Below are 27,701 nucleotides of genomic sequence, written 5' to 3' on the forward strand. Positions count from 1 at the left end.
GCCAGTACAAGATACTTGCGCTCTGTGCAGTTTGGTGTCAGAGGGAGAGAGGCAGGGGTTTAACACAGTGCCTTCATCAGTTCCACGATGACATCATGCAGAGGTAGGGCCACTCTAGCAGGTCCCATGGGTGATAAGATGTCCAGCAGGCCATGCACAACCTCCTTGACTACCTCTATTTGGATACCCAAGTTTGAGGCTACCTGCTTTAACATGTCCCGTGTTACGCCTTGTGGTCGTCCTGCGGAAGGAAGACTGCTGGTGTCACTAGTGCCTCATCTGAAGAGGAGGAGGAGGAGGCTAGGACAGCCTGTGGAACTTCCATAGGTTCCTCAGCATCTACCGGGGACCTATGATGCTTGGTACCATGCTCGTTACTGAAGTCTGGATATGGAGCCTCCCTGTGCAGTGCCGGGGGCGCTATCACCTCTGAAACAATGGAGTATGAGCACCTTGAAAGGAAAACCCCCATGGTTTCCAAAAGGGCCACTGTATCATTGGTGGACTCCATAGACCCTATAGCTATGCGCCTGGCAGTACCATGGAAGACGGGGCCGTGGTATGGTATAAATGGCCCAGAGAGCTGTGATGTCAGCTATATTGAGGAGGGGAATAAGACCCGATCTCCAAATCTGACGAAGACTCTGAGCTGTGATGCAGAGACCAGGACAGTGCCACAATGCTCGGTCTCAGAGATGGTCAACGAGGCAATCCTGGGGGGCAAAGTGGCTGAAAACTTGGCCTTTCCCCTAGACAACGGTTGCAGCCCTAGGTGAAATTCAGGGAATGGCTCCCCGCCGCTTGGTGGCACCTGTGGTGCCAAGTCTTGACCCTCCAGGGATCCCGGTACCGGTAGGGTAAGAAGCTCCCTGGCCTCTGTGAATGCCTCGGGAGTTAAAGGCACCATGAACTAGCTGGTGCATCATCTACTCTGTGGTTGTTCCTCTACAGGTGTCCAAGGAGCTTGTTGTGGCTGATGTTATGGTGCCGGAGGAGATGATTGGTCCAGCATGGATCTCGCTTTTTCCCTGTCTCCCTTCGATTTTGATATTGAAGACCTGGTCTTCTCTTGGTGCTTGCAGTGCATCTTCTTAGACTCTTAGATCCGTGCGAAGAGTCCCAGCTCGATGGAGGAGTACTCCAAACCGAAGCTGAAGTGCTTGGTGCTAAGTCCCAGCATGGCTCCGAAGCTGATCTTAAGGCTGCCTCCATGAGGAGGACCCTCAGTCAGGCCTCTCAGTCCTTCTTAGTCCAGGGCCTGAAGTCCCTGCAGATTTGGCAGTGGTCTTTCCTATGATCTTTCCCCAGGCATTTGAGACAGCTCGAGTTGAGGTTGGTCAGGGGCACAGGCTTACTGCAGGCAGCACAGAGCTTGAAACCGAGAGACCAAGGCATGCCCTGGCACTGCGAAGGCGGACAACCCCGCAAGTTAAGTACGGAGGCATATGAGCTTTCTAAAACCTCAAACTACTAAAAACTACTCTAACTACTAACTATAACAACTATTTAGAATAAAACTGGTATGAAAAAACCACTAGGAGAGAACTGCCTAAGTAATGAAGGATTCCAGCCAACCATCACAGGCGGTAAGAAGGAACTGAAGGAGAATGGGGTCGGCAGGCCCTTTTTACCAGTGCCACGTGCCAGAGGGCGCTACAGCCAACTCTACGGATACTGCTAGGGGAAAAATTTCTGGCAACCGTGCTCAGGGCATGCAAACACCTATGTGGGAATGGACATGTGAAAGCAATCAAAGAAGAAAAAGTGTATGACTTAATTGGCTGTAGGTCCAACCAGATATTCAAGCCTAAATTTATTTGAAGACAGACAATGCAGCATCAATGAAAATTTTCTAATTAAAGAAGTCTTTAGTGGGTTTTATGTAAATAATAATATGTAAAGGGGGGGGGGACATCCTAGGATTACATTTTATTATATGCCACTATTACTAACTGTGGGTACAGATGTAAAATATATATTATTAAGTCTTAAGCAATTAGAGCCTATTCTTTCTTTATTTGACCTACTCCCTGTGCAATCCCTTTGCTTTCAATGTCACTACACAGAAAGTAAACAGGGGCAAATGTTGTCATTTAAGGTATGACCTGTATTCTTTTCATTTGCCATGGTGACTAGATTTATATTGGGGAAAGTACTGAATTTGGCCCACTGTCTTTATTCTCCTCTTGATAAGCACAATTCCCTCTGATGCCATGGGAATTACACATGTGTCTTGGGGAGAGAGACTACACTTAATGAGTTACAATTTTGGACAACCTGCTTTCCATTGGCAGGTTTGTACCAAACACTAATACTTGTTATTATTACCAGATATAAAAATTATAAACAAGGAAAAAATGTAGCCCTGAATCTACAGTGGCCAGTATGATTTATGACATCAAAAACTAGTAAGAAGACTAATGTTCTGAAGAGGTTGCTCTTTAAGTTCAGCCTGCATTCCCTTGTACTATGCCCACTCTTAATTACTTCACTTGCAACTGTAAAACTGTTTTAACAGACAAAATTAATTATTTTGAATAATCCTTCTGAAATATTATATGCATTTTAATTGTATACACGCTGTCACTAATTAAAGTTTCCTACCTTTTTGGTGCATTAATTCAGAGATTATATCACTGGCAAGGCAACAATTACAAAAGGTTGTTTACTAAAACTAAAAATAAACTGAAAACATAAATGTACTCTAATAATATATTTAAAGTAATGCTAAAATATTTTGATTGGGGGGTTTTATTAGATATTATTTTCCTACTTTTAAAAATCAATCTCTTTGTTCCTTGAACACATTTCCTGTCAATAAAATGAAAAATGATATAGATTTAGGAGGATAGTGGTCTCAGTGTAGCATCTCTCATATTATTATTCCAGTATCATCTGTTACAAAGTAAGACCAATTCCCACATCTAATTACAAACAGGATTTCAGAGTCATTAAACAAAATACATTTCCATTAGTGCTGCTGTAAGAAGATAGGGGGGAAAAATGAAGATTAGTTCATGCTGCACCTCTGTTTTTCAAGCTTTGAAGATTTAGACCTCTGCACTCTGAGATTATAAATTTGTAAGGGATCGGAAAGGTGACAGACATGTGAAAGCTCTCAATTCTGAACAGTTTAAACATACCATTTGCATTTTGTCATTGGTCTATCTTGTGCTCCATTTAGTTCTGATAGAAAATATAGCAAGAACCCAGAGATGCCTAAAGGTAATTCACTTGGGTTTAGGGTTCTTTTTAAATAAACATTTTTTGCTTATTTAAACTAAATTTGTTCCAGCAGAATGTAGGTATGAAAACGTAAGATTACTTGTAAGTAATTTTATCTTGATGGAAAAAAATATTATCTGCTATTAAAAATGAGTATAGATTCTTAGAATCCAGGTAAGACTATATAAATCAAGTGAGTAGATTATGCAGTATGTCTAAATGGCTGAAATACAAACTAAGAGGCATATATTCTCCCTCTTCAATGCGTGCATTCAGTTACCATTAATTGTAATGCGTCAATGGAAAAATATACCCCTAGTAATGCCAGTTGAATAAAGTATGCACACAAACATGCTTACACATTATTTAGTGACAACTTTTCTTGCCAAAAGTCTGTCTCAGGTAGTCTCAACATTTTGCTGCCTATATTCTGAGACATATACCAAATTATCTATTTTAGTTAACTGTTGATATATATACATAATTTTTAGCATGTGTGAAATGAGAGCCAACAAACAAACTTTGGGCTTTTTTTCTCCTTTACAAGAAAGGTATGCTGTAGAATGGTTGCAGTATAATAGAATTTCAGTTATACCCTTGTCCACAATTGCATCTCCTTTGTTATTCTTAAAACTATAGTGTCAGTTATTTATATTGTTTGAAGTTGTTTCTCAGTCGGTCCAAATACAGAATTGTTATCTAGTCAGATACTATTACTTTTTGTATTACAAGATGTGCCAACCATATTTTAGGCCCCGATTCAGCACAATAGTTAAGCACACGCCTATTTTTAACAAAGAGAGTAATCCCACTAAAAACAAGAAATCTACTCACATGCTTGAAGATAGGCATGTGCTTAAGTACCTTGCTGAACTGGGGCCTTAATAGAGACACTAAGTTCAGAGTTGACTAAGCGATAAAAGCACTGTAGTGTTTCACAGCTTTACAGATTATATACTCGTTAAATTCTTAGGGCCAAATTCATAGCTATACTGATATAAATCAATGGGGGAATGGAGCAGAATCTGGCTACTGATATTTATTCCAAGAACAAACCTATTTGCAAAATAAATAAATATATTTGCACCTTTCAAGCTAGACTTGAGGTTGCAAGTTTTCGCATATGGGGTTGGGGTCTCTCACAGGCTGACTGAGAACACCAATGAAGCCAGTGATATAAATGCCTACTATGCAGGATCACAAATTGAATATAATACAAAAAACTTGTTCCTTTTACTGGAACCCACATTTATTAGTAGATTCTCCAGGAGGATGATTAATCTGCCAGGCACTCCCTCATTTTTCTTTCCTCCCAAATTCTCATCCCCCTGTTTTCTCAGCAAGTACTTCTAAAAACTCTATTCTTCCTTCCTCAACATTCCTCCAGTTCTCCCACTCCTGAGCTATTCCTCACTCCCCAAAAAGTTCTGCTCCCCACTTTCACAATTCCTTTGGTCACAGTTACAGGTTAAACTGCACCTCTGACCCCTCCTGGTCTCTCCTAGTATACCCCTGTTTAGGTCTCAAGCCTGCGGCCATTACCTGCCTCTTGGGGTTGAATCACATATTTCTCTTACTCTCAGACCAGGGCCTGGTTGCAGTCCACTGGGCATCAACCATGACTTACCTCAGCGGGTCTGACTTATTTCTAGACCCCACAATTCCACAATGATAGTAGTCATCAGTGATCCGACAGCCTCATTAAAGCAATGTATTATTTATTTAGAACGAAAGCATTTCAGAGGAAACATATAAAAACAATAAAACAGACAGTAGGCATATCTAGCTTTTCCCCAAAGCTTACAATTCCCTGGCTCTGGAAAGGCCCAGCTTCTTAGACTCCCTGCACAGAGTATCTCTCTCTCGTTCAGCCTGTCCCCCAAGACAGTTTCTGACCAATGACCCCCACAAATTCTTTTTCTACCCTGAGAAATGCTTTTCAAACTCTTTAGTATTCTTCTGATCTCCATACTCCTAGCTTTGCCAAAATAAGGCTTGCAACTTGTTCGAAACCAGAGTCACGATTCTTGAGACTAACAGCTTGCCCTGCTGCCTTTCAAGTATATGCTTGGGTGTTTTTAGCCTGGGAAGCCACTGTGTCACCTTCATACCCAGAATCCACTGAATTTTTAGTATTTTAGGCATAAAATAAACTTTCCACTGCCCCCAGTATATAATCAGTTCCCCTCACTGGCCAGGACACATACAGTGTTCATAAAACTATTACATACTATCATGCATAACATTATTATATATCATAGCCATAGCTGTCACACCTTCTATCTCAGTTGTCACTCCTATAAGGAATAAAACTTCTCCCTGCAATATTCACTCTACCTGCTGTCTCTCTCCCCATCCCTCCGTCCCACAGGTGAGCACACTCCCTTAAAGCTGTTGTCTGATCTCTACAGTAATCAAAGGCAGCACCACTAGAGGGCGCCAGGCTTAGCAGCTGCCCCTGATGCTCTCTCCCCTCCATCATGTGATCCTGATACACAGGGCAGAACTTCAGCTGGAGGCTTGGACAAGATGGTGTATCCAAAGTGCCTCTATAAAGTGGCAACTTATGTTTTAACTGCCTGTTCACATAATTGGTCTGCCTTTGTTAGGAGTCTGTGGATTGTTGGGTCAGTCATTTGAAAAGCAACCAACTGACAATCTGATATTTACATTTGGTCAATTTCTCTAGCCATTGCTTAGGTGTGCCTCAGTGCAAAGCTCTTTATCTTCTACCAGCAGTTTGGAGTATAAAAAAGCAAGTATCTTCACCAGCCATTGAAACCAATGCAAGTTTTGGTTTCTGATTAATAAACATAGATGTTCCAATTAGTTAGGAGAAAGTTTTAACGCATTTATTTTAAATAAGTTGAAGGAATGTGGAAGTTAGCAGAACATAATTTGAGATCTAGGGCAGTGGTTTTCAAACTTTTTTTTCTGGCGACCCAGTTGAAGAAAATTGTTGATGCCCGTGACCAATGGAGCTGGGGATGAGGAGTTTGGGGTGTGGGAGCGACTCAGGGCTGGGGCAGAGGGTTGGAGTGTGGGGATGAGGGCTGCGGGATGGGGTGCCGAGAACGAGGGGTTCAGGGTGTGGGAGGAGGCTCTGGGCTGAGGAAGGGATTTGGGGTGGGAGGGGGTCAGGGTGTGGGCTGGAGCCGGGGATGAGGGGTTTGGGGTACAGAGGAGGCTCTGGGTTTGTGGGGGCTCAGGGCTGGGGTGCAGGAGAGGGTCAGGGCTCTGGACTTGGGGTGCAGGCTCTGGGGTGGGGCCAGGGATAAGGGGTTTGGGGTGCAGGAGGGGGCTCTGGGTTTGGGGGAGTCAGGGCTGGGCTAGGGGATTGGGGCACGGGTTTGGGGCATAGTCTTACCTCCAGCGGCTCCTGGTCAGAGGTGCAGCCGGGGTGCAGAGGCAGGCTTCCAGCCTGTCCTGGCACCGCAGACCATGCTGTGCCCCAGAAGCGGCCAGCAGCAGGTCTGGCTCCTAGCTGGAGGCACGCAAGCAGCTCCGTGCAGCTCTCACCTGCAGGCACCACCACACCCTCTCCCATTGGCTGGCAACCGGCCAATGGGAGTGCGGAGCCAGTGCTCGGGCAGCATGCAGAGCTCCGCGGGCCCCCCGCCCCACGTAGGAGCTGGACCTGCTGCTGGCTGCTTCCGGGGAGCAGCGCAGTGTTGGAACAGGTAGGCACTAGCCTGCCTTAGCCGGGCAGCACCGCCAACAAGACTTTTAATGGCCCAGTCAGCGGTGCTGACCAGAGACACTGCGACACAGTGCCTTACATTCCGTGATCCAGTACTGGGTCGCAACACACAGTTTGAAAACTACTGATCTAGGGTGTCAGGAGTCAAACAAAGGTTTAATTTGGGTAAGATGGTGTGGAGAAGTAGCTTAGACTCTCTTATTTCAAGACTGTACACAAATTATTTTAGGCTTAAGGATAATTAATACAAATGAAATTCAAACCTGGTTCTCTTTACAACTGATCCTAAAAATACCAATACAATATCTGACTGGTCATAGAAAATAATCTCAAAAACATTCATGTTTTTTTTAAAGAAAATTATCCCCTTTGAGATAAAGACACTTTGTTCATATAATATGAATGTGTAAAAAATACCTGATTTAACAACAGAAAAGAACTGACTTCATGAAACCTTCATGGCATTCAAAAAGATAAAAACAAATTCTGTTCTTTGGTCTTGTCATCTTTACTGTTACAATAAAATAACAGCTTAGGCATCCCCCTTTTTAGAATAAAAGACCTACCTCTTTTGACTTTTCAAGCACTTGAAAATTTAAAAGAGAAAGCCTAAAAATGCTGACCATGTAATAGCTGGGTATTCATGGTAGGTGTAGAACATGAAAGGTTACAATATGGATCTGTGCCTACGCATTTCTTTTCAACTTGAGCAGCATCCTCCTGCTTCTGCTAACTCGGCAATCATACAGCTGACAGATTTCTGCGTTTTCTAAATAATGCATGGGATTTTCTTTTAACATGTCAGTGCAAAAATATCAATTCTGCCCCTGTGTCGTTTGTGATGCTGATTTTCCTTGACAGCATTCCATTAAACCAATGAGTTTTCTCCCTCCTGATGGTTCCTTAAATATTCCTCTGAGTGATGTATTTGTGGTTTTTTAAACAGATTGTGAAGGATGTTTGCATTTATGAGAAACCTGCATGGCAGGTACTGCAAAAAAAAGGAAACACTTTTTCCCCACAAACACACCTATTTCTGACTCCTCAAATGCCAAAAGGTATGTGGAGAGGGTGTGGGGGGAGAATTTTTAGTTTTCTGCTTACCTAATTTATTTTGTTCTCTGGAAATTAAGCAACAACAGAGTCTACATTCAGAACAACATTTGCACTTCCTAAGGAAATACCATTGAAACACTTAGTACTGTCTGATATCACTCCTGGGAAAGCAAAAAAAGCATTTATGCGTGTTAACTCCAAAAGCCAGCAAAGGGAAAACAACTAGTTTATCCTTTGCATAGTAGTTTATACAACAGGTACTGTCACTGATACTTCTTGATTATGCCACTGTGGTACATAGTATACTTAAAGGATAACAGAATAATGCCAGCTGTACTGTATTTTTGCACCCTCTCATTTATATTTTCCACTTAATCTACTGTCCCATATACTTTAGCTCTGGATCACCTGTAGAAAAGAACTTCAGTTTCACTGTGAAAACTACTATGATTCAAATCAGTTTCAGGTTCCCCTAGTCAATGATATGTTAGTTTTCCAAAATCCACCTCAGCCTAATATTAGGATTGTATGATTATCAAATATATGATTTTATAACCACTTTTGTCCATCCAGAGAAGTTTTATATTGTTTGCCTTGTTTCTGTAGGACAGCAAAATGGCTCTTTTGGCTTGGCTGTGGCAATCTGCACTCAGCTGACAGAGCTAGGTTCAGCTGTGAACTTTGAACTCTTGCTCTTTTGCTCTTATTCATTCTCTGGAGTGGGAGGAGTAGGAAAGGCCATACCACTTACACTGCACCTATTACCAAACAGTCTTTGGAGCATTACTAGCATTAGTCATGTTAACTCTTCAGAATCTTGCCAGTTCCCAAATGACTGGTAAATTGACTGATCTTCAAGGATTATATAGAACAATTGAGGAGGAGGAGGAGGAAAATAAGATTAAGAAAGATGCAATAAAAAAAACCCTCTAAATTTATGTTTCCAAGTAAACATGCAGCTCTCAAACACTTTGTTACAGTAAAAAACTCAAAGGAAACAAAAAAAACCTCAGCTGCTGTATAACTATATTTCTGATTTGACAGCTACAATTATAATCATTCAGGCATCTATTTCCCACAAATACTCCACAGCCATAACCTTTAGTGATTAATTATAAAGTTCCAGGAACAATAGTACATGGACTAATTTCCTAAAACAATAAAAGACAGGATTTCTCATTTGGAGCTAAATGAAACACGAACAGGTTGTTATGCATGCTGAAATCTAGATGCAGAGTCATGTTGCAGCCATTACAGAAGCTATTAAACGCAACCTTGAATCAAAGAAACTGTAGGTCTGTCTCCTAAAATAAAATAAAATGTTTTTCCTCCTATAAGATGCTTTTGACTTCTTTTTTCCACTTTGTGAGTAAAAAAAAAAAAAACCAACAACTTTCAGAATCCAATTTTCTTTCTCATTCTGCACCATCATTTTATTTTTTAGTAGTAATTTAAACAGAAACAATTTAGGTGAAAACAAACTTTTGAAAAAGCTTCCTATGCAAATATAATTATTATGAGGTGATTTCATAGTTTCACAATACCCATAAATGAATCAAAGTTATAAAGTGTGTACTAACTCCTGATCTAAATGACAACCTTTTTTCAACTGTTAAGCCCCCACTCTGATCATTTAATGAAGTTTAGAGTTTCCATGCATAAATGGGTGAAAGTTTGATGAGTAGTCTGTTGCTTTGTACAGTAAAATCAGTAGTTGCTGATCTGGTGCCCTCTAGGAAAGTTCTATATTCCTACACATATTTCTCTTGACTTAAGATATAAACTTATTTTCTGCACTACCTGTCCTTTAACAATAATCGTTCCGACAGTGAAAGATCAGACAGGCTTTATACAAATAAGAATATTACAGAGATTAGGAAAAATAAAAATTGTGATTTTTATTGTATTTGTTTTCTTTTAACAATGGATATTTTATTTTTCATCATGGAACAACTTTAGGGCCCAATCCTGCAAATATGCACTTGAGCAACTTTACCCAGTGAGACTAGAGATCTAAATAAAATGTTTGCACTTTTAATTTTCTCTTTCATTTGATGGGATTTTATGCAACCACAATGGTATTACTGAATTTGCAATAAATTCAAGGACAAGAAAAACAGTCCTTTCACCATATGTACCTAAGCCCCAATCTCCAGCAAAAGTCAATGGAAATCTTTCCAATTATTTCAATGAGTGCTGAATCAGTTCCAGAATGCAGAGAATCTCACATGATACAGAGAGTCTCTCATTCATACATACAGTATCCTCAGCATACTTTGGGAATACTTACATGATGGTCGCTCAGAAAACCTGACCATTAGGTAAACAAAATAATGTTAACTCTGTACTTGAAATATTCCCTAGTGTTCCTATCGTAAGAATATCAAATATTGCAAATGCACGGCTGGTAGCTCTGCCTATTATTAAGGTTGCCTGACACTTTCCATTGTAAGGTCCTGTTTTCAGTTGCTTATAGCTTTGCCAAACTAACTGCTCAGGCTGAAATTTTACATGCCAGGTGGCTACCTCAGGTTGATTTTTTTTTTTTGAAAATTTCAGTCAAAACAGTTAAGCCATTTTGAGCAAAAAAGGTGTGCGCTTTTTGCCATTGCCATGGAATCTGCCACAAATTGGCCAAGTTATAAGCGTTTGAAAAAATCAGAGTTTGCACATGCTCAATAGAGACTTACTGGAGTTTAACAGCTAAAATCTCTGAAGATTACATCCTCACTGAGCATGCTCAATCCTCTCACACCTCCTAGTGCTGACCAGATTGTGCATGCATCATCCCCACAGGACAACTTAGTATGCTCCATCCTTTCACAGCTCTTATGTGTAACAGAACTGCATATGTACCATCCCTACAGAGTCACTGAGCATGCTCCAGCCAGGGCTATAGGGGAGAAGCCAGACTTTCCCTACCATAGCTGCGTCCAGCTACAGTGTGGCTGACTGTTGGAACTGAGGGCAGGAAGCCTGACACTCCTGATAGCACCCAGGCAGTTTGGAAGAGGAAGATGCCCAATTCAAAAACAGCCAGACAACAATGTTGTGGTGGAGAGCCAGGAGAGTAGATTGGGACAAGGGAGCTTGGGGTGGCAGAGACTAGGACTGGAGGCTGGCAGGGGATGGACACTTGAACTAGCTGGAATCGGGAACTAGGGATGGAAACAGGGAGTAGGGAGGACACTAAGATAGGATGAGGAACTGGGGCAGAGTGGGACTGGCAGGGCAAGGAAGAATCAGTGGGGCAGGGGAGAAGACAGATCTGATAAGGAGCCAGGTGGTGGTGGGGAACTGGTACTGGAGGGGCAAAGATCTAGGGGAGGAATGGATATGGACACTGGATGAGAAAACTGGGGAGAGAGACTGGGACTTGGGACCTGTGGGGATGGATAACGTGATGGGGAGGGCATCTGAGGGAGACAGATCAAGGAATGAGAATGAGTAGGGAATGAAACTGGGAGTGGGTGGAAGATTGGAGGGAGGCTAGGACTTCCTGGGAAAGGAGACTGGGATCAGAAGCCTGAGGCCTGGAGACTGGGACTAGCAAGGTAAGGTGTATAGGAGTGGGACAAGGACCCAGAGGTGGCGAAGAGACAGGACAGAGGCTGAGACAGGTTAAAGAGGATGCGGTAGAAGTGGTCAAGTTTGGGAGGAATGGGCAGTCTGTACCCACTAAGAAACACTTTCCTCCACAGCCTAAAATGGAACCCAAGATACTAGAGCCTGATGGTTCCTCTGCCAGCAAATATTTTTGAAACCTAAAACCAGTTGGAAATTTTTTGTCAAAACAGAAAAAAAAATGTTTTGACAAAACAAAATTTATTTTTTTTTTGCAAAATTGCATTGATTTTAATGAAATTTCTGGCAGAAAAAAGTTTGAAATGTGAAATTTTTCGTTTCAGAAAACTTTAGGAAAAATTTCAATTCAGAATCACTAAGGGCAGGTGCTACTTATGACTGTTTGAAGCATCGTATTTGCTAGACCAAAGTGTCTCCTCTTTGTGGTGTTGTAGCTCCACAAAGTTCAATACACAAATGGATTCATCTTATTCTATGTTCCTTGAGATGTCCTGAGAATAATTCCTCAATATTCCTGACACAAACACTTTGATCTAGAAAATAAGATAGCACACACTATTCTAATTAAAAGAACAGCTGTTTTCAATACCCTAGAAAAATTATTTCAGGCTTACACTAGGAAAAAAATTCAAAGTTATTTTTTTTCCAGAAATTAAATTACAATTTTTTTCCAAATGAAATTTTTCAAAACAGATTTTTTTTTCCCATTTTGCAGGAAGTGTCAACATTTGATTTTCTGAATTTGAAATGAATTTTTTTTTAAATGTCAGAATTTCCGACAAAATGGAAATTCCAAATTTCATAGGTTATAAGGTCAGAAGGGACTATTGTGATATCTTGTCTCACCTCCTTTATAACACAGCCCATAGGACTTTCCTCCACTAACTCCTATTTGAACTAAAGCATATCTTTTAGAAAAACATCAGATCTTGCTTTTAAAATTGCCATTCACGGAGAATCCACCACAATCCTTGCTAAGTTGTTCCAACTGTTAATTACCAACACAGTTAAAATGTTTTAGCTTATTTGGAGTCTGAATTTGTCTAGCTTCAACTTACAGCCATTATACCTTTGTCAGTCTACTTACTCCATGTAAGTACTTATAGGCTATAATAAATCACGCCTTAACCTTCTCTTTATTAATCTAAATACAGTGAGCTCCATGAGTTTATCACTATATAACATATTTTCCAATCCTTCAACAGCTTTAGAGAGTGTCATCTCCCATAGTTTTTAGTCCACATACAGGATAACAATCTTTGCTGCTACAATTTACTCTGTTAGCTCAAGAGGAAGATGTCGGTGCAATGGATCTCAAGGTTCCAGCCCTCCTCAAGAATCAAGTGGGTATCAATATGATGCTACGTGACAAAATTTGTTTCATCAGTTTTTTTTTTTTTTTAACAAAACTAGGAAATTACACACACAAAACTCCACATTAAAAAGACATTATTAAGGTCTCAAAGTCAAGCACTCAAAAGTTAAGAAATGTCAGATTTAAGGTTGCCTGTACAATCTTAATTCAGCCCTCCTGGGTGCATGCAATATGATACAGTGTTTAATTCTATAATCACACACTACTTTTTCTACCCTACTCTGGCAATGAATCAAGGATGTGTAGTGAAGAAGGCTGTTATTCGTAGTACCCCGGCCTCATTTGTTGCAGCAGTTTGAAAGTGTATATTGAATAAGGGAGGAGACTGCAAGAAGAAAAAGGATGGTCTCATAATTAAGGTAGTTGAATGTCATCCTGAAGAACTCAATTCTATCCATGCCTCTGCCACAGAGTTCCTGTGTGATGCTAGCCAAGTCACTTAAACCAAACTTTTCACATGTGGTGACTAATTGTGGTCCCCATTTTTTTGGATGTCCCACTTAGTCCCTTCAGTCTGATCTACAGAAGTGCTGAGCACTCTCAGATGCAACTGAAGTCAATGAGAGATGTGCTTGGAATAGATGAAGAGCTATGTCAGGGATTGGCAACCTTCGGCCGATCGCAGCTCCCACTGGCTGCGGTTCACTGTTCCAGGCCAATGGGGGCTGCGGGAAGCGGTGAGGCCGAGGGATGCGGGTGCTGCAGGTAAACAAACTGTCCCGGCCTGTCAGTGGATTTCCCTGATGGTCTGCGTGCCAAAGGTTGCCGATCCCTGACCTATATAATGCTAACAACTCAAAAAATCAGGGCTCAGCTAAAATAGTGGATACTTTGGGCCTTAATCTCTATGTGCCTCACTTCCTTGTCTGTAAAATGGGGAAAATACCCACTCATATCTTATCTTAATAACTTCATTAATATTTTGTGAACCACTCAGACACTATAGTGATGAGCACATAAAAAAGCTCATGAAGAAATGAATAATTCTGTCTTCAGAGCAGGGTTTGAACATTGTGCAGTTAAGAAGGCCTGGGGCCACACATTAAACAAAGAGAAAACAAAATATAGAACTGCTGCTAATTACAGTGAGGACTGTCAATTCTGTGCACTGAATGAGGCAGGGAGGCTTAACTCTTGCATTTTCTAACTTCTTAGTTCTTGATTTTGCAACCTGAATAATGTTCTTTTAACATAGTTTCTAGTGTGTAATTTAAGGTAAAATTAGACAATTTTTATAAGGTGACCACTATAATTATAATAATTCTTAAAACTAGCCATGGGGTTTTTCTATGGGAAAATTTCTGCTTAGCCATTAGGGCTGAGATGAAATATTTTTATTTATCAGTTATGTTTTCAATCATACCTCTTAGCAATATATACTCATGAAACCTCACAAATGCAACTGGGTTTGAAATTTGTGGAGAATGTATATGAAGGACACAAATTTAAATGATTATTCAGCGTGCCCTAATTGATATGGGTTCAAAAATGTGAACAAGAAGTAAATATTTTGCATAATGGATTTTTCTGGGAGGAATAGAGGGAGTTAAATGCATGAGTTAAAAGCCCAATTTCTTCAATACAGATGAGCAGACCCAATTCACTTAGCAAAAGATAATGCCACTGTTGGAGAAACTCTGCTTTGTGAATAATTTGTCATGAGTTCAAAGTTATTCCTTTAGAAAATGAGCCTAAGACATCCCAGCTGCTTCTTTATTTGTCTAAAAAATTACCATTTTGATGGTACAACACCTATACACTAAATGCCATTCAAGCAACAAATGCTGTTAGAGTGCATTCTTCTTTTGATACACGTGAGACTTCAACTGATGTCAAGAAGAGTTCTGAGTACTGACAGAGGGAATAATATACAGTACCATTTACATCAGTGATGAAAATAAAAACTGCATTACATTTTAAAGTGGAAAAATAATATATGGAAAGGGGAGAGCTCTTGTTGAAAATAATAGGCCTGAAGAAACATGGCCTTCTGACTGTAGACATTCTAATCTGGCCTGTAGTATCTCCACTACTTCCCTGAGTCTGAAATGAATTCATCTATTCTTATGCTTGCAGTGTCCTGGGAATACTTCCTTTGAATGCTTCCTCTATATTCCTGACAAGGGCTCTGGAATAACCAAAGAGCATACTTTCTTCAAAGAATCCGTCTCAGGTTTTAGCTTCAGCCCAGTGCTTGTTGAGTCAGAACTTTAGGAGTTTAGTTCAGTGCTGTGTGAATATTTATACAGGGCAGACATGCTCAATAACACTATTGGGTTAACTACCTCACTAGTGAATTTCAGTATCTTCATTTAAGGATATCTTCAATTATCTATGATATAACATACACCTCCTGTGTCTCTAATTCATAGCTCTGTGCTGTAAATGGGAAGGCCAGTGTGCTGGAAGGCAGAACTGCAGAGTTTAAGGTAGTAATTTACCACTCCCTCTTTCCCTCTCTCTGATGAATTGTGACTCATCCTGAATTCCAGAAATCGGATTGCTTTGGAAACCTTCTATAATTTACAGGAAAACTCTACACTCAATATTTTTTGTCAACAGAGAAGCCTTTTGTTACTATAAAAAGTATTTAGAGAGGCATTTAGAATTTGATTTTTGCATAAACTGTAACAATCTTAAGCAACATTTCTGAAAAATTAGTGTAAATTACTGTTATGAGCAACATTGGAGAAGTGTGTGAGGTGATTCTTAATTGGTTCTGGGGGTGTGTGACTAACTACAATAGCAACAGCATGACAATACCAGAGAGCCTCTCCTTTTTGCTTTCCATGCCCAAACCATAGGAGGCAGAGCCCTCTTGGGGATTATACAGGAGAAAATATTTACCTGCATTAGAATTGAGCTCTTCATTCTCTGATTCTGTTCCATTTTGGCTTCCACTTCCATGGACGCTATTCATTGCCATAAGCTTCATCTTCTGTAACTTCATTGCCTCAGCCATGGCAGCTGCTGTTAGACCTAGCAAATGTAAATAAATAAATAACTAAATAAATATTGAGCATTCCTTTCTACAATATGAATAAAGCACATTAATACAGTTCACTTCTCTTTGCCAATTACTATAGTGTTATTTTGAACATCACCCTGAAATGGAGCCACTTGGGATATTCCACTATAGCATTTCATTCCACAGCATTTGTGGACTGGATCTAATTTTATTTTTAAAAATTATTTCCTGTTGCTTTGATCACTATCTGCTAATAGAACTGCAAGAAATTCCTGAATATATATAGGTCCTTAATTTCAAAAGCAGGTGGCCAATTAATATCACCACCCCGCCCCTGCCCCCAAAAAAGGCGTGAAAAACACAATTTTGGTATTTTTCCGGTCAGCTATATGGGTATCTGATCCAAACAAAATTTTTGCTGTCCCACTGGAAATGAGACAATGCCATTAAGAGTTCAGGTAACTATAAACTTGACCTCCAATCAGCTCAGGAAAGATGTTACAGTGCTTATCAGCTAAATAGACCCATGAAAATATACAGCATAAATCAGAAAAGGAGTACTTGTGGCACCTTAGAGACTAACCAATTTATTAGAGCATAAGCTTTCGTGAGCTACAGCTCACTTCATCAGATGCATATCGTGGAAACTGCAGCAGACTTTATATATACACAGAGAATATGAACCAATACCTCCTCCCACCCCACTGTCCTGCTGGTAATAGCTTATCTAAAGTGATCATCAGGTGGGCCATTTCCAGCACAAATCCCACCTGATGATCACTTTAGATAAGCTATTACCAGCAGGACAGTGGGGTGGGAGGAGGTATTGGTTCATATTCTCTGTGTATATATAAAGTCTGCTGCAGTTTCCACGATATGCATCTGATGAAGTGAGCTGTAGCTCACGAAAGCTTATGCTCTAATAAATTGGTTAGTCTCTAAGGTGCCACAAGTACTCCTTTTCTTTTTGCGAATACAGACTAACACGGCTGTTACTCTGAAACCTAGCATAAATCAGGTGGCTATGGGAGATTTTCAAATGACTCAGAAGCTACTTTCTCTGCCATATAATCTGAAAGAAAGGGAAATGAGGGGAGGGAGATAGGAGTAGGTCCTGGCCATTGGTGATCATCACTGGTACTGTTTGCAGAGAAGAATGAACCTCAGAAGTTTTGGCATTTTGGCTTAGCTCAGCAACCAGAATGTCAGGTGCTCCTTTAGACCATGTCAAAATTTCCCGAAATACTAATGCCTGCAAAGTTGAGCTGGAAATTTTTTATCTGAAGCAGTTTATCTCCCTAGCAGGAATATAAAGAAAGAGAAAACTCTACAAAGAACTCTACAAATATAATTTATAGTTTTGTTGTTTGTTTAGAGGTTTTTTAGAATCCTAGGCTAAATGGGCTTTTCTGGCTCCCTCTCAAAAGAATATTGTATAACTTGTCCTGTGTCATTTGTTGTGACTCTACACAGTCCCACTATGTTTCAATGGCAGTGGACTGGGATGCTTTATATCAGACATTATCCACAAGTTGTTACAGTTGTTCCACAAAATCACTGAATTACTCTAAACACAAAAAGGGGGAGCGGGTAACGATGTTGCAGTGATGTAGTTAGTTAGAAAATCAGAAACTTTACGAAGAGGTTTTATTTTCATACTTTCATAAGAGTGAAAAGCCTGCAGGGTATAAGGAAACTTTTTTAAAACACCATAACATAGGCTCAAATTAAACCTATATCCCAAATTTAAAAAAAAAAGTAAGAGGACCAAAAAAATGCCAATGTTGTTTAGTTGTAGCTAAACAATGGTGTAAAAGAGGAAGTGAGAGGCAAAAAGGCACCCTTTAAAAACTGGAAGACTAATCCTACTGAGGAAAATAGAAAGGAGCATAAACTCTGGGGGGAGGGATAGCTCAGTGGTTTGAGCATTGGCCTGCTAAACTCAGGGTTGTGAGTTCAATCCTTGAGGGGGCCATTTAGGGATCTGGGGAAAAAAATTGGGGATTGGTCCTGCTTTGAGCAGGGGGTTGGACTAGATGACCTCCTGAGGTCCCTTCCAACTCTGATATTCTATGATTCTATGATTCTGGTAAGACTAGTGTAAAAGTATAAGAAAGTAAAAGTAAAAGAAAGGCCAAAAAAGAATTTGAAGAGCAACTAGCAAAAGACTTACGAACAGCAAAAAATGTGAAGTACATCAGAAGCAGGAAGCCCGCCATACAATCTGTGGGGCCATGCATGATCAAGGTGCTAAAGGAGCACTCAAGGAAGACAAGCCCACAGTGGAGAAGCTAAATGAATTCTCTGCATTGGTCTTCACTGCAGAGGATGTGAGGGAGATTCCCGTACCTAAGTCATTCTTTTAGGTGACTGATCTCCCAAATTGACGTGTCAGTAGATCACCAGGGAACAGATGGTATTCACCCAAGAGTTCTGAAGGAACTCGAATATGAAATTGCAGAACCACTAATTGTTGTATGTAACCTATCACTTAAATCAGCTTCTGGATAGCTAACATGAAGCCAAATTTTTAAAAAAGGCTCCAGAGGCAATCATAGCTGGTATGCCTAACTTCAGTACCAGGCAAATTTGTTGAAACTATACTAAAGAACAGAATGATCAGACACATAAATGAACACCCTTTGTTGGAAAAGAGTCAACATGGCTTTTCTGAGGGGAAATCATACCTCACCAATCTACCAGAATTCTTTGAGGGATCAGCAAACACGTGAACAAGGGAGATCCAGTGGATAAAGTGTACTTGGACCTTAAGAAAGCCTTTGACAAGGTCGCTCAGCAAAAGGCTCTTAAGCAAACTAAGCAGTCATGGGATAAGAAGGAAGGTCCTCTCATGGACCTATAACTGGTTAAAAGACAGAAAACAAAGGGTAGGAATAAATGGTCCATTTTCAGAATGGAGAGAGGTGAATATCAATGTCCCTCAAGGGTCTGTACTGGGACTAGCGCTGTTCAATATCTTCATAAATGATCTGGTAAAAGGGATGAACAGTGAGGTGGCAAAGTTTGCAGATGATACGAAATTACACAAGATAGTTAAGTCCAAAGCAGACTGTGAAGAATTACAAAGGGACCTCATAAAATTGGATGAGTGGGCAAGAAAATGGAAGATGAAATTCACAGTTGATAAACATTGGAAAACATAATCCCAACTATCCATACAAAATGATTGGAGTCTAAATTAGCTGTTACCACTCAAGAAAGAGTCATTGGAGTCATTGCGGATAGTTTTCTGAAAACATCTGCTCAATGTGCAACAATAGTCAAAAAAGCTAACAATGTTTGGAACCATTAAGAGAGGGATAAATAATAAGACAGTAAATACCATAATGCTAGTATTTAAATCCATGGTACACCCACACCTTGAATACTGCATGCAGTTCTGGTCACCCCATCTCAAAAAAGATATATTAGAATTGGAAAAGGTACAGAGAAGGGCAACAAAAATGGTTTAGGGTATGGAACAGCTTCCATATGAGGAGAGACTTAAAAGATTGATATTGTTCATTTTAGAAAAGAGAGACCGCGGGGAGGTGGGAAGGGACGATATGACAGAGGTCAATAAAGATCACAAAAGGTGTGGAGAAAGTGAATAAAGAAATATTATTTACCCCTTCACATTATGCAAGAACCATGAGTCACTCAATGAAATTAATAGGCAGCAGGTTTAAAACAAACAAAAGGAAGAACTTTTTCACACAACACATAGTCAACCTACCGAATCCATTGCCAGGAGATGTTGTAAAGGCCAAAATTATAACTGGCTTTAAAAAAGAATTAGATAAGTTCATGAAGGATAAGTCCATCAATGGCTATTAGCTAAAATGGTCAGGGATGCAATCCCAGGCTCTGGATGACCCTAAGCCTCTGACTGTCAGATGCTGGGAGTGAACGATAGGGGATGGATCACTTGATAATTGCCCTGTTCTGTTCATTTCCTTTGAAGCCTCTGGCACAGGCCATTATTGGGAGACAGGATTGGACTAGATGGATCATTGGTCTGATCCAGCATCACCATCCTCGTGTTTTATTTTATGTTCTAATGCTGTATCATGAGCTGGGAAAACATGACCCAAAAAAGAATGAAATGTGTTGTTTCTGGAAATTATGCTTTATTGAGACTTTAGGCACTGACTTCACTGCACTAATATATATCACAGACTTTATTTTTATGGTCAGACCTCCATAAACCAAAAGTAAAGATGACTTTATTTTAAAAGTTGTTGTATATGAACTTGATACCTAACCAGGGGTTGTGCTTTTCGGACTAGTTCCTTATATAGGTTTCACAAGAGTTCTCACTATTGTAGTTTGGCTTAAGTAAGCAAACACCCAATAAAATTAAACTGAATTCTTTGTTCCTGATGTTCTTTTCAAATAATTTTACACTGATATGGCTCACCTGACTTCAGTGAAGTTACTCCTGATTTACGTAAGTTATGGGTTCAGAATGAAGCCAGTTATCTAAGCAAACTGATAAACCACTCTCCTCCATAGTTAGTTGCTTCTCTCCATTTACTCACTTCTCTATTCCAAAATCTACTGAACATCACCTGTACTAGATTGGCATCTGTTTCATAATCCTGTCACTTACATCTGAAACAGATACACATTAGACCACTACTCCAGCTGTCACGTGCAATCTCACTTTAAATGCAAAACAGTTAAACACACTTTTTTTGGTTCTACTTTTGCAAATGCTGAATGTTAATCACTCAAATGTGAGTCAGAGGGTCATAATACTTCCACTTTTGTTGCTACAACTCCTCAGATCAATATTACTGGTACAATCCCAAAACCACCCCCAACAGACACTGGAGAAATTCAGTGTCATTACTTTCAGGCATTTTTCAGCTCCCTAACTAGGCATTTATGCCATGAGGATAAAAGCCAAAAATAACAATATGGCAGAAATCTATGTTGTGACATCTGCCACACAAGTGTCACTCTAAGCAAGAAGGTTGGGCATCTGGGAGTTTCAGTGTTCAAACTGTATAGGATAAAAAACAATTAGCCCTAGTGCAAAAAGACTATGCCTTAAAAAGCTTGGGCAGCCTGGCTAACAGTTAAAGAGTTGAAGCAAGCCCATCCCATGCCATTTTGAAGTTAAAAAGTACCACTGAGGTCCTTAGGCTCCCATTTGGTCATCCCCGACTCTATATCATTTATTATCAGCACTGCAGTAGTGCCTAGGAGCTTCAGTCATGGACCAGGGCACCATTATGCTAAGTGCTGTACAAACAATGTATTTAGTTCTGTAGCTTTCCTGAGTTAAAAAATCGGGAGCAATACACAAGGCATAGACAGCACAAATTTCTGGTTCCAAGCAAGTGACATAGATTGAAATGATGGAAAACCCAGCGTACAACAAATAACCCATTTGCACAGGCTTCAACCAGGAACATTGCAGAGCTGATCTATGAACCGACGTTCCCATTTAATTTGGTTCCAGCTAACTATTCGTAAAATTCATAGCTGCAGCTGATTCAACTCTTGCTAGCTGTGGCACAAAACGTTCTTCTCCATCTGACTTGCCCACCATTCAGAGTGAATTTAGGAGGCATTTTCCTTGCTATTTGTTGAGGCAGATTATTAGAGGCAGAGGAACCCTATTTAGTACAGCCAGATCTGAGTGCCTCACTTTAAAATAAATACATATATGGAAAACATCCCAGATTATGCACCTGCCCCTCTGATTTACAACTCAGAAGACAAGGCTCACTAGAAAGCCATAGTCTGGCAATTTCCCTGTCTCAGAGACAGCAGCTGCCACAAAATAAAATAAGTACCGACACTCCTGGGAACTTAGAAAGTGATCTGCAATATCACTGATGCAGAGCATCCAAAATGGTTTTGTTTTCTGAGTCAGCTCTAAAAACATGAATCTTGATTACAATTGGATAACTGGAAATGTCAGGGTGTATGCTCATATGGATACACCTATGTTGACTCACTGACAAAATGGCAAATCATCATTCATTTCCATTTCATGATTTATTTGTGTCAGGACACTGTATAGTCTCCCTTCAACAGTGTACATAACCTCTATTATATCGTACATTCATACGTTCTTGAACTAAATCTTCAAATACACAATGATCTATACTGTATATCCTACTGTCAGCATGCAATGAAATGAGATTTTGAAATGGTTTTCTTAGTCTGAATTAAAATACAACATAGCATGGTTTATTTCATGGCCCTGGATGGATTACATATACAATCATATTAAAGCCAGATTTTCTATGGCCCTTGCCTGAGTGTGAGGATGGTACAAGGCATATCCTTCCGCTTGTGCATCCTGCGTAAAAGTCTGAGACTATTCCATTCCCTCCTCCAGGGAGTGCAAAGGCTGCTCCCTCTGGGTAGCCAGAGAGCATATATCAACCAAACTGGGATGGAGAGACTGGCCTACACAGGGCTTTTTGAGGGATAATGTAACATACACACCGTCCCTTTGGACACCAGGGAACTACAGGACGGTTTGTACCAGGCCTGTGACTAAATACCATAATTTAGACTTTATGAAATACCCTTAATAGAATAATAACTAGTTCTTAGATAGTGTTTTTCACCTGTACATTTCAAAGTGCTTTACAAAGGAGGTCAGTATCACTGTCCCCGCATTTTGCAGATGGGGAAACTGAAGCACAGAGTGGCAACATGACTTGCCCAATGTCACCCAATAGGCCAGTGGCAGAGCTGGAAAGAACGCAAAAGAAGACATACTGAACCAAAGTTCAGTTACACCCTTGCAATGCCACTGACATAGATGAAGTAGCTCAACTACAGATGAAGGCAGATTTGCCCACACATATATAACGCATATCCAGTCGCTGAAAACCAGATTCAGACAGTTAACAGGACAGAGGACTAAGTCAGTTCCTACAGAGAGAGTTCCAAGGTGATAGAATGTATCTAAGTAATCCTGTGCTCTAAGTAAAGCTATTTTTTCACTTTCCTAATTAGTTATACTGTGCCCATCTCTTCATATTAGTCTGAAAGCTTTTCTGTCAAAACCGTGAACAAGGAAATTAACTAAAGGGGAGCTATGAGTAATAAAATCTTAAGGTTTGCAATTAATTAAATGAAATGGTGAGTCAGTGCACTGCAGTATGGTCTTGTATTAAAACAAAAGATTTAATTAAATTAACAGTCAACACATTGCAATTAATAATGTTTAAAAGAAAAAAATTAAAGGCAGTTTTGCTCTGCCATATTATTTCAGTCTAACATTCAAGCACTGTGTATCAGCTTGTTTGTTATTTGCGTTCAAAGCTGCTATGGGTCGAGTATGATGTGCTAAAACAGGAATAATGAAACATCTGGTGGTATGAAATGTTAACATGAGATACCATATTGCAAACAGTAAAAACAGTTCTGAAACATCTTATAAAGTATGCTTTTGAAGATTGTGGGTGATGGGCTTTGCTCAGTTTTTTCCATAAGTAATAAAACAATGCTTACACAGTGCTTTACATTTTCAAAGTGCTCTACAAACATTTACTAATTCATTTTCACATTCAATAATATAAAGTGGAGGCCTCCATGTTGTTAAAACATAGAACCCCTACTTAATGATCACAGGTGATAAAAAAGCTGCTACTACTTAGCACGAGGCTTAAACAAAACCCTAAATAAGAACATTAGAACATTTTGGATCAGAGTCCAAATCCAAGTCCCTGTATTGCAGCTTTTGCCTATCTCTGTTAATTGAATAAACTAGGAACTAATATAAATAAAATTTTAAGCAATAGAGTACATGCTTCTCCTAGGCACTTCTATTCTCAAGGGTGATACAAAAATATCCTGGCTACCATTTCAGACAGGCCACAGAAAAAAATAATCTACCACAGCAAAATAACTTGTGAGAGTGTAAAGGTGGAAGTTAGGGAACAATTGGTCATGGCGGTGGGGGGCTTCTTGCTATGCAAACAATACATTTTGCACAATCTCAGCCACAACCTTCATTTACTACGACAATCAGTACCTAAGGACAGAATCCTAACTTTAGGATAAAGCAGTAGGAAAACACAACCATTAACTCAGTTCATTGTGGACTTGCAAGTCAATAGCAACAGGAATCAATTAAAGAGAATCTGGGATGATTTGGTGTCTCTCAGAATGTATCACTAAGAAGTAACAACAAGAGAAAGCAAAGTGACAGCTAACAGTATTAACTGGGGGGAGAAAACAGATGAGTTAGAGAGCAAATGGCAGAAACAAAACATGCTTGCCTGATTTTACATAAGTGAAAAATAGTAAAGGAATCTAGTGAATTAGAATATATGTCAAACTCCAGATTTTAGGAAAGGAGAAAAATAAAGATGGAATCAGCTACAGATAAAAGGACCTAATTCCACTCATGTTATACCAGCAAACCCAAGGAAGTTTCTCTTGATTTATGCTAGTAACAGGAGAGCAGAATTAGCCCCATTAATTGTTTTCCTTTTATAAATGTCAGTGGAATTATTCCACATTTACACCCATGCAAACGAGAATAGAATTTGGTCCCAAATCTTTTTGAGTAAATCTACAGATTTAATTCACTAGTGTATTGTCTCTTCATTACTAATCTCTTTGTAATAAAGTTTCTCATTATTTTCAAATACTAAATCGAATATATTATAAAATAAAATAACATTTTCAATACAAAATTGAAATACTGGTGCCAAATTCTGGACAGAAATTTGCATATAAACATCAGAAAACCTGCATGCAGCAGCAGCAGTTCTTGGCAGAAGTTGGCTGCTCCATGTTATGCCTCTGCCAGAAAGCTACAGACACGTACAGAAGACTTATGAAGCTGACTCTGAACAGTGGTGGAATGGGTTCATGTGTGTGGTCCACACGTATATTTTTTTTTCACAGGGATACAGGGAAGCTCAGCTCAGTGTCTGTAAAGTACACTGAGACCCTAGGACACATAAAACATGTCATAAAATAAAGATTTCACTTGTAGAACTCAAAGTCCTTCACAAATGTGGTTAAGACATGCCAAGGTCACAAAACAAGTCAGCAGCAGAGCTGGCAACTGAAACCATGTTTCTTCCCTCCCAGACTTATGATGTAGTCCAGTGGTTCCCAAACTTGTTCCGCCGCTTGTGCAGGGAAAGCCCCTGGTGGGCTGGGCTGGTTTGTTTACCTGCCGCGTCCTCAGGTTCGGCCGATCGTGGCTCCCAGCGGGTGAGGTTCGCTGCTCCAGGCCAATGGGAGCTGCTGGAAGTGGCGCGGGCTGAGGGACGTACTGGCCGCCGCTTCTAGCAGCTCCCATTGGTCTGGAGCAGCGAACTGCGGCCAGTGGGAGCCGTGATCGGCTAAACCTGTGGACATGGCAGGTAAACAAACCAGCCTGGCCCGCCAGGGGCCTTCCCTGCACAACCGGCAGAACAAGTTTGGGAACCACTGAATGTAGTCACTGGTCAATGCTGTCTTCTGAAAGCCTCCATAAAAGATAGATAAGTAATATTTACATTAGTATTAACATAAAAGCTAGTATACTAATAAAGTGCCTGGACCAAACAATCCTCCCTATGCAATGCTTGTCATCCAAATCATTCCTTCTGTAAGATGGGATAGAATGAGTCAGTACTTGAGGATGGTGCAAGTAGAACATAGATGAATATAAAATGGAAATTTGCTCAATAACAAAAATGAATTAAAATACATTTCTGTTGTTCCACTTGACACAAGACCCACACTTAAAAAAAAAAGTTTCTCTCTTGTCTTGCTGGGAGAAAAATCCTCTCAAACAGCCGCCAAACTGACTCACTGACTATTATAGAGGAAAAAGTGAAAATGTTTACGCAAAATTCTGATATTTCTGAACTTTTGAGTGCTTGACTTCACAACCTTAATAATGTTCTATTAACATAGTTCTTGTGTGTGTAATTTTCTATGGGTTTAAAAAAATTTTTTTCTATGGGTTTACTGGAAAAAATTCCATCGTGTGGCATATTGACAATGACATGGAGCATCAGAATACCCTTTAGATTCATCACACAAACCTCTGTCACTTGAGCTGATAACAGTAGTTGCCATCCTCTATGAGGACCAGCATTACAGGAGGATGAGACACACACTTTGCCAGTGGGTTTCGCAGATATTTCCTGACAGCCAAGGAATAGTGAGGCTCAGAAATCATGGATTCCATTGAAGGCTCTGGAGGGGAGTGTGCTTTAGTGGGCACAGATTCTTCTGCCTATTCTCCCCAAAGCATGACCCTTTCTGCCCTCTACCCTCCAACATGTCACTATCCCAGTCCTATCTCTTTCCTACCGCTGGTTCCTCATCCCAGTCCTATTATCCTCCACCTTTCAGTCCCAGTCTCCATTCCTCAGCCTTCTCATCCCAGTCCCATCTCCTTGCGCATCAAGTCCTAGTGTAGCCCCTCCAGACTCCCAGTCCCCCAGACTTCCCCCCATCCACTAGCTCCTTTCCCAGTCTCCTTTCCCAGCAAGTCCCAGTTTCTCCCAGCTTGGCTCCTCATCCAATCTCTCTCTCTCCTCCATCCTGGTTTCCAGTGCATTACCCTAACCCATGTTCCCCACTCCCACTGGCTCCCAGTCCCAAGCTCCCTCCGCATGCTCCTCTCCAATCTGAATCTGTGCGTGTGTCTCCATGTGTGTATGTGTCTCCACCCCCACACCCCTGCTCCTTGTCCCAGTCTCTTTGCCCAGTCAATTCCAGTTTTGCCCTCATACCCTGTGTCTTCATCAGATCTGTCTCAACTCCTCCTTTATTTCCATTCTCCACCAGCCCCACTGGTTCTCAGTTCCAGTCATATTGCTCACCCAGTGCCCCCTCCCTCAGTCATTTGATCTCAGTCTCCCCTTGAACTATTGGCACCCCCTGCCCTGTCTTTTTCCCCCAACCAGGACATGTCTCTTTGCCCAGCCAATCCCACTCTACCCTGGCTTCAGATGCTGTCTCCACCTGGCTCCCCGTTCCAGTCTCCGTCCTCAGCCCGTCCCATTTCCTCCCCACCCAAACTCCCAGCTTCCCCTGCCAGCCTCTAGTCCCAGTTTGGGCTCCCAACCTCAGGCTCTTGTCCCAATCTGCTTGTCCATCCCATTCTTGCAGGTCTGGCTCTTCCGCCCTCTGCACTCAAATGAGTAAGCTTTCCCCATCATTGACAGACAGGCTCTGGGCTATCTGTTCTGCTTCCTAGATCTGGCACAGCCTGCAGCAATCCAGAGCTGTAATTGCAGGTGAAATCCTGCTCAAACCGAGGCTGAAGCATGCTCAGTGTAGACAGAACCTCTGTGGAATCTGTCTGCTAAAATCAAAAAGTCTGTACTAAGAATGTCTGAACTGCAATTTATTCTAACACTTACAATTTGGACAAATTTTCATGGGGATTGTGGTAAATGAATTGGGGGGGAGCTCCCTTTTATGGACACGCAACTAGCCAGTTAGCTATAAAATCCCTGTTAGCAGCTGTTCTCTACTTGCTTTACCTGTAAAGGGTTAAAAAGTCCATAGATAAAAGGAAGGGAATATGCATCTGACCAAAAGAGCCAATGGGAAGGCTAGAACCTTTAAAAATTGGGGAAAAAACTTTCCCTCTGTCTGTCTGTGTTGTTCTCCCAGATAGCATAACTGGGCTAAATTTTAACCGTTTGTGCTGAAACATTAGCAAAAACAGTTAAAATTTGGCCCAGTTATAAGTAACTGAAAGCAGGTTCTTATAATGGAAAATGTCAGGCAACCTTAATAATAAGTAGTTCTACTAGCCCCACTGATAATGTGTTATCACTTTATTTAGAATTGAG

At 40.6% G+C, this 27,701-nt stretch overlaps 1 protein-coding gene across 7 annotated transcripts in view; it reads right to left on the bottom strand.

The window, feature by feature from the left end:
• Window positions 1–27,701, bottom strand: part of DACH2 (dachshund family transcription factor 2) — a 457,188-nt gene that overhangs the window by 115,386 nt on the left and 314,101 nt on the right. For all 7 annotated transcript variants that reach the window (XM_073360874.1, XM_073360877.1, XM_073360876.1 and 4 more), the window contains one exon: window positions 15,789–15,920. In XM_073360874.1, coding sequence (XP_073216975.1) covers window positions 15,789–15,920 — 132 coding nt within the window. The remainder of the gene's footprint in view (window positions 1–15,788; window positions 15,921–27,701) is intronic.

Source organism: Lepidochelys kempii, chromosome 9 (genome assembly GCF_965140265.1).
Source record: "Lepidochelys kempii isolate rLepKem1 chromosome 9, rLepKem1.hap2, whole genome shotgun sequence".
NCBI classification, from domain to species: domain Eukaryota; kingdom Metazoa; phylum Chordata; order Testudines; family Cheloniidae; genus Lepidochelys; species Lepidochelys kempii.